This window comes from Ischnura elegans, chromosome 2 (genome assembly GCF_921293095.1).
Source record: "Ischnura elegans chromosome 2, ioIscEleg1.1, whole genome shotgun sequence".
Taxonomy (NCBI): Eukaryota; Metazoa; Arthropoda; class Insecta; order Odonata; family Coenagrionidae; genus Ischnura; species Ischnura elegans.
In genome coordinates, this window is record NC_060247.1 from 114,172,359 (window position 1) to 114,187,486 (window position 15,128).

General features: G+C 38.8%; 1 protein-coding gene across 2 annotated transcripts in view; it reads right to left on the bottom strand.

Annotated features, from left to right (window-relative positions):
• LOC124154436 (hypoxia up-regulated protein 1) overlaps positions 1–14,043 on the bottom strand; it is a 42,620-nt gene extending 28,577 nt beyond the window's left edge. The window contains exons 1-5 of one of the 2 annotated variants that reach the window (XM_046528149.1): positions 13,914–14,043; positions 13,574–13,715; positions 13,324–13,437; positions 9,257–9,408; positions 1,435–1,646 (exon numbers count right to left, since the gene is read on the bottom strand). In XM_046528149.1, the coding sequence (XP_046384105.1) occupies positions 1,435–1,646; positions 9,257–9,408; positions 13,324–13,437; positions 13,574–13,705 (610 nt within the window). In that variant the 5' untranslated portion in view covers positions 13,706–13,715; positions 13,914–14,043. Of the gene's footprint in view, positions 1–1,434; positions 1,647–9,256; positions 9,409–13,323; positions 13,438–13,573; positions 13,716–13,859 lie in introns of both variants that reach the window. The other variant, XM_046528150.1, reaches the window with a different exon arrangement.
• Positions 14,044–15,128: the final 1,085 nt, after the last annotated feature.

Here is a 15,128-nt window from a genome sequence, read left to right on the forward strand (position 1 = left end):
TCACACATTTACACGACCATGGTTTCAACGCAAGATATCATCAGGTGAACTCTACTGAGGTCCAACACATCTTTTTATACCAGACTTGGAGGGGGAGGGAGGAAACTATGTTGAACTGATTGTTCAACAGAGATGAGGGAGGGGGAAAGAATTTGGTCATACAGTAGAAAGAAGTTAGGGTTTGTTAGATCATTGAGTTTTTCCCTCACGAAATCCCTACCAACTTGTTGGTTTGACCCCATATGAGTGCATTACAGTACGTATGAGGGCTTACATAAAGGCATTCTGGCCACTTTGTAAACATCTCCAGACAAAAATGTTGTTTTATTTCCTCAAATGTGTTACTTTGTGAACATGATTTTTTTCATCGTAATTGAATTTTAGGCTGTTTTTTCAGCCTCGGCACCGTGAAATTCAGACAGTCGCCTCGTTTGAAAGCTGCCTCAATGTAGCAGGGAAGCACTGTATTTCATGCCGTAGACGGCACACTGTGGGGCCGGATTGAAATGGGAACCGTAGTGACCACGGCTGTCGACGGCACCGTGGACAGCCGTAAACGGCACGATTCAACTTGTTTGAAGACATCCAAAGAGGCCAATGGTTATTTGAAAGCATGGTGCCAGTCCATGGACGGCAGCCAGCAGAAAGTCTGCTTGTCTGAAAGCGGCTTGTTATCAACTTTCGACAAGCAAGGCATTTTTCAAAACCACTCGTGCACATATTATTTTCATTTGTCATTATGAATATATCAGCTGAGTTACTAGTTTCCTCTCATTATAAATCATCCATCTTCTCCGGGAATATTTTTAGTGCAATGGATGAGAGCCGTGTAAAATTTTTATACTAATGGTGAAAACATTATTCCATGATTTCTCGCTGACGACTCATTCACGATCGTCGATTCCTATAGCGTAGTACTGTTACTCTACCGCATATTATCGAAAATTTGCAATAAAAGCTATCCAAATCCTCAGTTTGTAGGAATAATGCAGTATAAACATAGGCCTTGAAAACATTTTCCCGGGAGAAGCATGAGGGGAAGAAATATTATGAAAATCGCATTTGAATCGGTGAAAATCGCGATTGACACAAAATTCGTGTTATTGCGGGAAAACCTCGGAATTCACGTTAAAATTCGCATTATCACATATGCGACTTTTGCATGTCCCTACTCATGAGTGACCCCAGACTGAAAACTACCGATTTCATTTCTAGATGTGATCCACTATATCTTGATGAGAAGATAGATTTTTACCATTATAGCGATCTCTCTTGATAACTCTTATTAAAAAAAGCTATTTACAAAAATTTTGGTTAACTCCTGTAGAGTCAAAATATGTATCTATGGGAAAATATTTACAAATGGGATTTTATGTTACAAACATATTTTGAATTGTTTTCAAAAGATGGGAGGTCACATCATTTTTTACTCACCTGCCATGTGATCATTTATGAGTTGCAGCACCTTAATGCCCGAAAGTTGCGCCGCAACTAGGAGAGATCTCCGCTCTGCCTGCCCCCAATGCCCTGGCACTGTTATCACTGCTTCGCGAACCACATGTTTGTCTCCAGCTGCTGACTGAGCAGTACTTCTTGCCACCTCAAGCAACATTCCAACCAGCTCCTCAACAGAATATTGCGTCTCACTGTAAGAAGATAGGTTGAACGTGTCTGAGATATGCAAGAGATTCAATCAACATTTAAGGCATGTTTACACAAAGAATTTACCCCGGTGGGTAGATGAGTTCATACAATTACCATCAAAATTGCATGATGTCAACACCCAGAATGCACAAATGTGTGTCCAGGAAATAGCCCATACACTTTTTTTTAATTCTACCAGAGGATTTGTCCTGTAAAGTACTTGCAAGGGTTATTGCATGGTGTGAATACCGTTTTAAATGGAAAACATTTTCTCTAGGTCTTCATACCTGGTGAGATTTTCCACCATGGCTGATGTTTCAAGGTCCAACACATAATGACAGAATGACGTCATCATTCCCCGAGGAATATGATCAAGTCAGGCCTCAAAATATAGAGAAAAAAATCAAATTCAACTGGAAACCTATGAAAACTATAAAAAAGCTGGACATCACCAGATTTTTCCTAATTACACATTTGATACATATACATATATATAAAAATTCTTGCATTGGGGATCATCCATCTCCGAGATAAGATACATTGAAATTGGATATAGGTATCTTATGTAACAGTTCGTGGATTTGTCCCATCAAATACATCACTCACGGAGGTGCCGAAGCAAATAATCAACACAAAATAAGTAAAATACGATTTCAGACTTCTCCAGCGAACGGGTCACAAGAATTCTTCTTGGATTCTCTACCTGGTCTTGCTTTCCATGGCCGACGTTATGACGTGAGAGTCAAGCATCAGCCATGGAAAACCTGATCAGGAGGAGAACCTGAAAAGAATTCCTGCAATCGAAACAAATACTTTTTGCAACATTCACTCAGTGATTCAACCCGAAGGTTGGTTTTGTACAGGTGAAGGTAGAGCTCACCTCAAAATAAGCCAAAGGCTTATGAATTTCACAAATTCATAAGCCTTTGGGTTTGTAAGTTCCAAGGTGGTTCCTTTCCCTGGGCACCTCGCACTTCAAGGATTTTTGTTTGGGGGTGTTCAAAGATTTCACCCTGGATTCGAACCCTCGATTAGCTGCCAAGAGCAGCAACTACTAGGCTACTTTTTACATACTATCAAAATATCAAAATATGTTTTATTTTCATTGAAGAGATAAATTGATTCTTAAAGGAATGATATTGACAAATAGAATTTTGAAAATTCATATCTTATATTTTTTAATCAAAGCTTTTACCAAGCTATTAAAGTTGCATTAAGTTGCTTTATAATGTATATCATAAATCTGTGACTAAAATTAAGGGAGAAAAATATATTTTCAGTGAAATTGTGTTAAATTGAGTATGGGCTATTGCGAGACCCCTGCCATAATGAGAGATAGCCGCAGCACCATCAATTGACCCAATCATTAGCATGTAAAGAAAACTCATTTTTACGAGGCCATTTTGGTGTTGCTACTCACTATGGTGAGAGGTTCCATCGCCGGAAAACCTTCACCAAGAGTCCCTATTCTCTGTAACTGCTGGAAATCTGTTAGAAATGAAGTTAACATGGAGCGCTTTGTCTCAAATTCATGTGGTAAACTGTCATTCGATAAAAAGTAGTTCATTTTGGTGAAAATATCGCGGCATTAACATTCTCGAATGCTCGATCTACTTTTGTTCCTCGGGTAGCATAAAGCAGTTGACAGCGTAATCACACGTCCATGAGTTATGTGAATAGAGAGCATTGAGAGTAGACACCATGGCCAAAAACGCAAAACCCATGTCAAAGCGGGAAAATGAAATAATAGAGCAATAAGAGAGTGGCATAATTAATTTATCTACCTGTTTTCAGTCTGCGGGAACTATACTGAGAAAGGGGTTATGGTGGAGTATTTCAGTGATAGATTGAGAATCGAGAACTTCAAGTGTTCAGAAGGTTGGTTACACTAATTTGAAGTACGAAAGCATTATCTCCCTTCATAATTGCTAGTGATGCCTGTAGTGTACATCCAATGTCGAGGAAGAAAGGACTCATATCCTAGCGGAATATCTTAAAAAGTATTCCCCCACGTGGTATAATGCATCCGAAACGGAATTCTTTTACAAACTACTCCCCGAAAAAACCCTTGCAGTATGGGATGTTTCTTGCAATGATGCTTCTAGAGGCAGGCAATTCGCTGTTAGCGATTACATGTGTGAAAAACTGATGCTGCACTTTAAGTTAATTTAATTTTAAAAATTCTGCATTCTTTTTTATGTTTCGCAGTCATTATTGAGAGTATTAAATCAATTAATTCATAATTGTAAGTTTTTTTGGCCTTGGCAGGGTTCCCACTCTACCTGAACAATGAAATTCACGGCTTTTTCCAGGTTTTCTCGGTTATTTTTCACGTTTTCACGGATTTTTTTAAGGTTTTCACGGTCTCAATTTTGCTAAATTCACGGTCCGTTAATAAGCCAACAATAAGAAAATCACTGGCCGTATATCAACAGAAAATTAACGTACGCGAAAAACGCCGTGAATGTTAACGCCGCAATGAAAAGTGATATCTGTTATGACGTGATCTATCGTTTCCAAAATTCAGGGCCGACTAAAGGACCAGCCCAACCGCGCTCTTGCCCGGACGCCGAATACCCTTCGGACCTTCTTCCGTCCGGACACTCGAGGTCCTTTTTTAATTCCTCGCTGACAATGAGAGATTGTTTTTTGCGCACGTTGTTATTACTGCACAGTAACCGAATTTCCCCCACCCCAATATTTCTTATTTAACGGAAAATATTTTATTTAAATTGTTTATAGAATATAATAAATTGATTCTTTCTTATTCAGCGGAAAATATTTTATGAAAATTGTTAATAGAACATAATAAATCGAAAAACAATTTCATACACCGTATCAGCACGAATCTAAGACGAACACGATTCTAAGACTACCCTCCTTTTTTGGAACTCCACTAGGGGACAATTTTTCTTTATTAATAACGATACGATTATAAAATGAATGCGGAAAAACGATCAATGCTTAATTTTTTTTGCTAGATTGCCTATGTCCCAGGAAACGCAGGATTTTGGCGAGTAATTAAGAAATTCATTAAAGGTTTCAAAACAATATTTTAGATAATAACAGGAATAGTAGTACTTTATCAAGACACATACGTCATATTGTTGATTCGACCCATATCTCTTTCAAAATTCTGAATGTTTGCTCTCCACTCGGCATTTACACTGCTATTATGGATTTCAGTCAGATGTAAAAATCCTTATCCATCAAACACCATTTCCAGTACACGTATTCACGAGAGCAATGTGCATGTTGTGCCTAAAACAACCGCATTCGCCGGTGCAGTGACTGGTTGTGAGATGGATCACGAAGGCCAAAAATAGTCAATTACTTGAATTGTTCCTTTCTAATGAATATATTTTTAATACAATTGAGGTAGTGTGTAAAGCGTGAACAATGTTGCGTTAATCGTCAGCGGCACGCCCACCTGGATCTTCGCCTTCATATCTCTTCTTGTTTTCTCCAGGTAGCTCACTCTACCCCCACCCCTACCGTCATGTGCTAGCGGACAACCCAAGGCGCTCTGCAATATTCACGCGCATCTAGCCCGGATTCTTTTCTTCATGTTCAATTATATTCAGTCCATCTCTTAAAGTTCTCAATAGTTTCTTCGGAGGGGCCATGGTCGGAAGACGACTAAAATTAAACTAGTGAAAATGACTTTATTAAACCCACATGGAAAACACTCGGTGGTTCGAAGTCCAGCCACCCCGGAAAGTAGGGAACCACTCGTACGAGGTGAAGTTCGGAACTGATGCTATCGCGTACGGGGGTACGCAGAGCACACTGCAGAGGGCGAAGCGTGACCATAGGACTGCGCCATGAAATTTTTTACCCTAAAGATGCCCATTCTTTTCTAATTAGCGTAGCACCAGATGATCAGATGAATTCAGATTGTTAGTAGGGAGAAACTAAAATCCTGAGAAGATATCCCTTCGTCAGTAACTCTGACAAGTGAGACTACTAGTAGTAGTATAGCTCGTAAATTGATAACTGATAACAACCTGGTATCATGTTTTCGGAACAAAATGCCGAATTAACTGCCGTAAGCTCAGCTACGAGGATATCGCGTTTCGCCAAAAATCACCATCGTATTTTTCCATCTATTTCCTTGATTAAAATACGTCATGTGTGGTCTCGTTTTTTTTTAACGTGCAAATTACTAACATTTCAATCTAATAAAAGCATAATAGCAATTACTGAATATCATTGTTAGATACCTTTTGGGCTAATAGGTGATTCATGCAGCAGTTGACCTCCATAAACTGGGAACTTCGAAGCAGTTAGGCTGAAAAAGGTCAGTTGGTGAGAAGAGGGGGGAGCGCGAAACACGTTTCTATTGTTCTCGTGTAACTCGATATTTTTTTCGAAGCTAAGGTCTTCGTAATAAGATCCCTGCGCGAGCTGGGACCTGTTTTTATTTTGAAGAAGAGGAAAGCGTCAGAAGAAGGGAGGCGAATGGTAAATGGAGGGGAATAAAGGTTCTTGGGAAATGCGCTAATGTTACTTTCCCACGGCACTGAGCTTCTCCCAATGGTAGTTCCATCTCTTGGAGAGGATTCCAACTACGTGCTTGTCGTTATTAGCCATAAATGACACATAGTATTTATTTCGTCTCATTTTCGTCAAACGATGGATGCGGGAAAATTCTGCGTCGGAACCGCGATCTTCAAACGATCAATGCGAGAAACGATACTTCGGGGAACGATAGATGCGGGAAAAAATTAAATTGTCTATTAGGAACTTTATTTGGGACCAGAAACGGCGAACGATCAATGCGGGAACGATAGATCGAGGTTCCACCGTATAACTTTCTTTTGAAAGCGGCAGTGTAATGACTTAGTTTTCTCTGCTATTGTAATACTCTGAAACCAAAACTGAATCGATCTCTCTAATCAGAGGCAAATAATGTTCCCTTCTTACCGTTGCTCTGGGAAAAATGGAACGACTATGTAGCATAATTAATCGTAGAGGGCGTAACTTGGTGGAAATCCATAATATCACGAATACAAGGATCAAGGAAATAGCAAAGTTCTTGATCCTTGTATTCGTGAGACTATGTAGCAGTTTATATCGCGACGGCATTGAGGCTTTAACGACACAAACAAACAGCATTACCTTAGATAGCACAAAGCGGAGGAACTGGATCACCACCGACAGTAAATAACTCCACACAAACTTTCCGGTTGCGACGTAAAACTGGCAAGTTCCAGGTCGACGCATGCGACAATCGTGTAATGCTGTGTTGCCATATGTGGAAATCTTCTCTCGTTTTCAGGGCCGCAATGCGCGAGAATTAGTAACGTCACGCCGAAAGCTCGCTGTCACCCGGTTCAAACGCAGGGAGCGTAGTGTCCACAGCGCATGGCGGGTTGTCAAGGCTAGCAGTCTTCCAGTCATAGGATTGAGGGTGTTGAATAAACGTTCAAATTTTTCGACACAATGGCCATATAGATTTAGTTTCGAAAGTGGTCGCTGCAGCCAGTGGGAAGGCTAATTGGGTGGAAGGGGGACTAAGCAGTGACCGAGGGAGGGGAAACCAAGCCTTTTGAGGAAAGTAAACAAGCTGATGAGAAGTGGTGTCATATTTCAGGAGGGGGAGAGAAAAGGCCTGCGCTGGGGAAAGATGTTTTTTTCTTCAGGCAACATTCGTTCCCACGCTTTTCTGACCCATGCGACCGCATGCGACGATGCTCGCCACAATGAATAGAAGTGCGCTAGCTACGAACGAAGATGAAAATTTCTGGGAAGGTATTATTATCAAGATTGAGAGATTTTTAAGGTTTTAAGACGAAATTCACGGCTATTTCCCGGTTTTTTCACGGTAGAGGAAATTCACGGCTAATTCACGGTTTTAAGGTTTTCACGGTTGAATGGGAACCCTGCTTGGGGTCCATCAGATGGGTATGGGTTTTCATTTCTTTGTTACATGCATTACGAGTGCGTGTTATATTAGACAGAGTTTCTTGCAGCTTGCTTTAGTTTTACGTAAGTGAAATCAGCACAATATCTGTGTTATGTTTTTTGTGAAATAATATCAAGTTAATATCTTTTCTTATGTTGCCAATTGTTATTCAAATCGTTTACATTGCAGTGCCGCAGATACACTCTGTGTATTATATTATTTAAATGACGCCGCGGAGTAACTCTAAAAATGGAACTTTTCTATGAAACAACGGCTATTTTAATCACAATATTACACATGCTTAGCAGACTTTTTAGTGCAGATAGTGAAGACATTTCATTGGATCATACAAAAGTCTTCCGAGGTAGGATCGTTCTTCCATCTTCTACCATCTTCCGCAATTTTCGTCTGCAGAAACAAATGTGATGTACATTATTTCACATGACCTCCGCGAAACGTACAGGTACAATGAACAAACACCAATGGAAGCATCTGAGGCATTAAATAACCGCAATACAGTTTTATCAGTAATTGTTTGAATTGTTTACGTTAATGCACCAAGTACATAGAAAAGTGGCTTCATCAGTTGTGCATTGGGATGATTGACTAATCAATGCTTTGCATGATTTTCATTCAGTTCGGTACTTGTAAATTGAATGGCTAGTTTGTTATTAAGGTAAGAAAATTTATTGATGCAAAAAAACATCACCTTTCATCTTAATTTATGCTTAAGTTTATCAGATGGAAATGGAAATGTCTCCGTCGCTGCACTAACCCTGTTCCTACATAAGTGTTGACAGTTTATTTACTGGCAATTATTTGCTCCACCTCCGGTAAAGCGATAAGTGGTTATTTGAACACAGTGGGGTCTCGTTTTATCGAGGTTGCACTGTACTCAGCTTGTACACAGTACTAGAAAAGAAATATTTCCCACAGAGCATATGGCTCCATTAATCACTAAGACTCCATGCAAAGCACATCTTTAAAACAAACCACATCAAACAATGGTTTATTCCCCTAGCTTTACTTTTATCCAATTAGAAAAAAATGCAATAGATTCCGGTTTATGGGGGTATATGGGGACTTTTGTACTTTGCCCCAATAAAGCGGCTGCCCCAATTAGGCAAACTATCCTATATATGGGCATAAACAAATGCTGAAATGATAGAGAGAAGACTAAAGAATGTTTATAATGCAACATAAGTTTATTAAACTATTAATTTGATTAATAAATCAGTGAGATTAGTTAATTTATTATAATTTTTAAGAATTATAACAATTTAGTTTAAAATAATTTTCACAGCCTCCGGCGACGCTACTGAATCCGATCCTATTAAAGAAAAGTCCTATCCTCTTGCAGATAGTATAACAACAAGAGCTTTCAAAATAGGACAATAATAGGAACATTTGTGAAAAATAAGATTAAATCAAAGGAGGAAAATATAAAAAATTGTACTCTGAAAACAAAAAAATTTAATTTCGTCGCGAGTATAGAGTCTATGGCGCCGACTCATGGCCCAATAAAGCGGCATGCTGTCCCAATTAAGCGGAGAATACTCTGGGATATTCCTCTATTGGGTTCTGTTCTTCAAGATCTGCCCCAATTAAGCGGCTGCCCCAAGTAACGGTCAGTGGACCCAATAAACGGAATCTACTGTACCACAAAAAGAATTCACAAGAGTAACTTATAGGGGTGTTACATACCTATCATGTTGGAAAACCACAGTTCCTCGATCAGGATCAGCCACAATTTTGTGGTACGGGAACCGTCTCTTGTATAGTCTCACAGCAGAGGAGTTCACTTTTTGTCCCAGGAGTAGAGGAAGGTAGGCATATGAATTGGCTGGGAATCGAACCTAGAAAGAGGAGAGAAGTATGATGTCCCTTAATTAGATGCTCACACACAAAAATAGCACTAGAGGTTGATATAAATCACAAGTAATTGGCCCATAGTAGAGATGATTTTAGCCTTATGGAGAAATTGGGTGTACCTAAGAAAAATGATTATTCCTATACTTAGAAAGTTCTCTTATTTATGCACAGTCGGATTCAAAAGTATTGCAACAAATGAAGCAGTACCACTTTCGCCGTAGTTTGGAAACTGAGTTTCGGTATTTTCTATTGTACCTGTAGGAGGGAAATTAGAACAACATTCCCACCTCCCGCAATATTTTTATTACAACATCATTAAAGGGTATCAAAATTAAATGTATGCAGGATATATGCAGAAATGTATGCAAACACATAAATTGAGCAGCTCATGCTATATAATAAATCCATCTCCAGAACTTCAATTTACTTTCTCTCGTAAATTATTATTGAGTAACCCACACAGATTATGTTGATGTTCATAGTACGTCTTTGAAAAAATAAAAAAAAGTATGATTACTTCAGACTCGATGCCTCCCAAGACTCCACCGCCACTACCGTGTACAGTATGAACCTTCTCAGCCATGGCGACATGTATTAGGAAGAGGTATACAGTGAGTCCAAATACGAATCAAAACATAGGAAAAACCTCGCCACGGAGCCTGAAAGAAAACACTCCAATGGCCAGACATCTGTGGGGACATTAACCTTAATTTTGATGGGCATTTGCTCCTGGAGTTTGACTCCAGGCCCGGTAGTCTGAGGGAAAATTTTTGAAAAATTGGGCAGACAATAGAGGGTTTTAAACTTATTTTAACACTTTTCGTGATGGAAAAAATTTGATCATGATTATGCAGTGATTTTTTTCCAGAATGAGCGATTTATTTATTCATGGGCTGTGATACAGTCGTCAAAAATCTGATAGCCTTTCTTTTTTGTCATAAAACTAGCAGATCTTTGAATCTCACATCGATGATAGCCATCCACATGTCATCGAATGGGCTCCGGGATATCTAAATATGATGTAATATGATGTTCTTCCATAGAGAAAAAATGCTCTCACCTACCATTATGTCAGGGGAAACACTTCCTCGGTTCTTTTACAGTTCATCCATTGAAACTGAGCTTGGAATGGATTATAGAAAGAATCTTCGAGTGAATTGCGCACATAATATTGGGCCTCCTCTTTTAAAGGGAAAGTAGCAGAATGGATAAACATTGAGCTTACAATGGACTCCCATAGAGAGCAGAGTAGAAAGCTTAAAGGTACGTAAGCCATTAATGAAAAACATTCCCAGAAAACCATCATAGCAGTAGCCCTTGGAGAATAACTCATGTCATCAGTCATCACACAATCATCTAAGTCCAAGAAGTGAAAGATACGGTTGTTATAGGTTATTAAGGGCTGACGTAACACCATTACATCAAATCTGATACAAATATAAGTGTGTAGATAAGAAGGGGAGCAAAACTTTACAAGAAGACAAATAACCCAGCTTGCAAGTTGAAGGTCCCCGTGCTACAATTGTGAAAGAATGCTGATGAAGAAGCATTCCCTGATAGATTCAATCGACTCTTGCTAACATTTCATGAGAATTTTCTTGTTGTTCAGCAGAAATTCAAAAAATTTGACAATCATTTGAATCAACCATAATGAAAAAACATTAAATCAGGTAAAAACATCTTGCAGGGGAAAAATTTTAACGACCTTAAATGCAGAAAAACCCAGAATGTGGAAACACTAAATAAGGATAATTTTTAGATTTCTCGGATATGGAAAGAATCGGGACCCCAAAAAAATAAACACTAAATGTGGAAAACATTAAACGCGAAAACGTTAAATCTGGATCCGACTCTATATATTACCTGAAGAATACATGTACTTGAGAAATGTTTAGCAAACAAATTGGAAATATCAAAAGGATTTTCTGTTTGCAGGTTATCAAGACCCATTGTTTTCGGCCAACCATTGGAAGATCTGATCGTTTTAATGTAATTCCAGAAATGCCATGGATTTCGTGACAGGCTGTCAATATTTTTAATATGAACCGTACAGCAGTCTCAGAGCAGATTCTTGACACTGGCCCTAAGTTTTGAAAAATCTTTGTAGTTAGTTAATAAACTCGTGTCCTCATAGCGCTTATGCGCAATCTTCTTTTCAGTTTTAAAATTCCGAACCTCCTAATGAGAAACTTACAAATGGGTGCAGTTTTCTAGGGTATATCACTAGCCGAGTTGTTTAGAGATTCCTAAGGGCTATGTCTTACAATAGGTTATGTATATTCTTTCATTGCGAATGACACACTGTCTTGAGCTAGTGATCCATTAATTACTCTAAGTTTGGTTTTCTTACTTCATTTCCAAGGTCTTCCTTTGCTCTTTTCCCACTGACTATTTATTCCACATAGTCTACTCATTGCATTTCACCTCACAAGGCCCTCAAGGAACTCACTCTGGATGTTAGGTAATTATAGGGAAATACTTTGTAAGCTTCACCTAGATACATTATTCCACAGAAGAATTAAGGATGACTTAATATTTTTGCATTAACTTTTAAATAATAGAACTATTTCTTCAGATCTTCTTGGGGCTGTTAATCAAAGAGTCCCATCACATAATAATAGGACTAACCTAGTCTTTTCTAAAAATTATCAGAGGACTTGTTATGGCCACGGTGCCCCAAGAGAAAAAATATTATGAAATTTTGAACTCTTTGGAAATACACTAGATGTTTTTAACTGATCATTCTGCTGCCCAATTCAGAAATTTACACATGTGAATTTAATAATAATAATTTATTCGCAACTTCGCAACCTACCGGAAAAGTACCTTTACGGATGTACTAATCCCAGCAGACTCAAACCATCCTTACTCCCACAATATTGCAGGTATTAACTCTATGTTAAACAGACTAGTTAGTATCCCAATGACTGATTCAAGTTTCAACCAGGAACTTGATGTAATTAAATCAATATGTTCAAACAAAGGCTATAATGATCACCTCATCCATAAACTACTGGCCAAAAAAACCTGAATAAGAGTATCGCCCTCCCTAACCAGTTTGCTGCTGGTCAAAACAGAACCCAAACAGTGGTGCAAATTACCTTTCCTTGGCCCCCCATCTTACAGTGTTCACAACCTCATCCCCAAAGACAAATACCGAGGGTGTTTTTACTCCCCGACCTCCCAAGGTAAAGTGATTTTTAACTCTAAGGACAAAGTGCATCCTGAAGACAATACCAATTACTAGCAGTGCATTTACACCAATTTGCAATCATTTCACCTCAAAGAATTAAGTTCCCTTGTAATCAGTTAACAACTAATGTCTTGAATTAACCTAACGCATAGTGTACGACCACATGACTGAAAATGCATATGGAGAACATGCCACCCCCTCCGATGTAGGAATTGATAAAATATGTACTATTCTTACAGTCCTTAAGTCCAAATCGTGAACTTTTGATTTGAAGAAACACACAACACACCATACACTTTATATCAAGTTCCAACAACAACCAGCAAAAAATACTGTTCAAAAAACATAAATTAAAAAACATCATGGCAACCTACCACATTGCAAATTGCTGTATTAACAGGAATGAACTTGCAAAAACATTGCCACGTCCGAAACGGCGGTTAAGAATTAACATAAAATAATTAAAAGATTTCGTGCAATAATAGGATAGCTGTCTTATCTTAACCAATCATTTGATACCTAAATGATGAGTGAGTGTTAACCCAACTGCTGAAGTTGAAAGTGTGTACACAGAAAGACCAAAAATCGACCAGTACCCGATCTCCCTGATACATGGGCGATTGCAACACTTTAAAGTTAAACAATAAGAAAATGGAAGAATTGATTAGAATACCATGGGTCTTTTACACAAATAATTCTCACATACCCCAAGAGCCGCCGCATCTTCACCAAAAGATCGTTCACCGTCCCTGAAAGCTACAGCGACAGGAGTTTTTCGTTTAGATTCCTTGTTCAGCGCTATTTCCATAGGCACACCGGGCTACAAGTGAAGAAAATACTAAGTGAAATTTTCGTTCAATACACTCACGGTGATGCAAGAGAAGTTAGCAATCGATAAAAAGAGGGTCAAACTTGTAATAACAAATTTAAAGCACAATTATGACAAGATAACGTACTGAAACTATAGCTATCTTCATCCATTCGCTCCCCAAGTCAACGCTCATAACAGCGATTCCTTCGCAGGAATTCCATGGTTGGAAACATAAAAATATTAATAACAAACACCACTCGGTCCACCAAGCACGCATTTCAACTGTCCTGGAAGTCAATAAAATAATGACGAATAAGTAAAAAGCTTGAGAGAGAAACAAATTGGAGTACTATCACCATAATCCAGTATTCTGCTAGAGAAGATGTAACTAAACATTATGTTTTGACTCAAAGTAAACAGATGGATGATACCTCCGGCAATTGGAGAGCAGCAGCTAAGAACTATTAATGAGCAACAAATTTTACCTCGCAGAGGTATCCAGAAAGTGACAAGAAGATGAATGGCTAGAATTTTGATACTAGTGAGTTACTATAACTCGTATGTCGTGTATGGTCGTGTGGCCAAATTTTATTGGATAACGTGGACAAGACGCATTCGCATTCCGTTCACTAGCGCTCTTCGGTGCGGCGGATATCGCTGTAGCAGGGTATCACAACTGACGATCGCTTACGTGCATAGGCGGTATCATGAATATTAAAAATTAAGGCAATAAGCTTAATCGCACGCGGAGGAGTTCATTCAGTATCATCTGCTTCTTCGCCTGCTTTATCCGGCGGTATTTTTTAACGTTACGTTAATTTTTATTATCGGTGATGGTACCGCGAACAACGAATGAAAATATCTGCATGAGTTAACTTTTTAGTAGTAATAGCATTATTTTTTAAGTTTCCCCAGACAAATGACTTATGTATGTTTTTGTAGTGAATGCCTCTTCTTTTTGTGCTACTGTCAAATTAAATTTCACAATGAAATAAATATATATCGACGTGCTAGGAATCAGCGAAATTAAATGGCCTGAGGAGGGAGACTTTTGGAGTGGAAGCTATAGGATTATAGGTACACACAGGATCCCTGAACGGTAATGCTGGGGTTGGGATAATGCTCAGAAAGAGCGCCGGAATGCGTGTGAAAAGCTTCCTACAGTACAATGAAAGGATAGTTATGGTGAAGATAGAGACTAAGCCAGTAGATACCGTAGTGGTACAAGTCTACCTGCCCACGACAGACTACGAGGATGAAGAAGTTGAAGACGTCTACGATGATATAAAGGAAGTAATCAAAAAGGTAAGAGGTGAAGAAAACCTTATTGTTTCAGGTGATTGGAACGCTGTCGTAGGCGAAGGCCAGGATGGAAGAATAACCGGAAAATATGGATTAGGAAATAGAAATGAAAGAGGAGAAAGGCTGTTAGAGTTCTGCACAGAACACAAATTAGTGGTTGCCAACACTCTATTTAAGAATCACATGCGAAGAAGATACACATGGAAAATGCCAGGAGACAAAAGAAGATTTCAACTAGACTATATTTTAGTGAAGCAGAGGTTTAGAAACCAGATAAAGGACTGTAAAAGCTACCCGGGGGCAGATATCGACAGTGATCATAATCTAGTGATGATGAAATGCCATCTGAAATTCAAGAAATTGAAGAAATCAGCAAAGAACACCTGGCAATTAGAGAA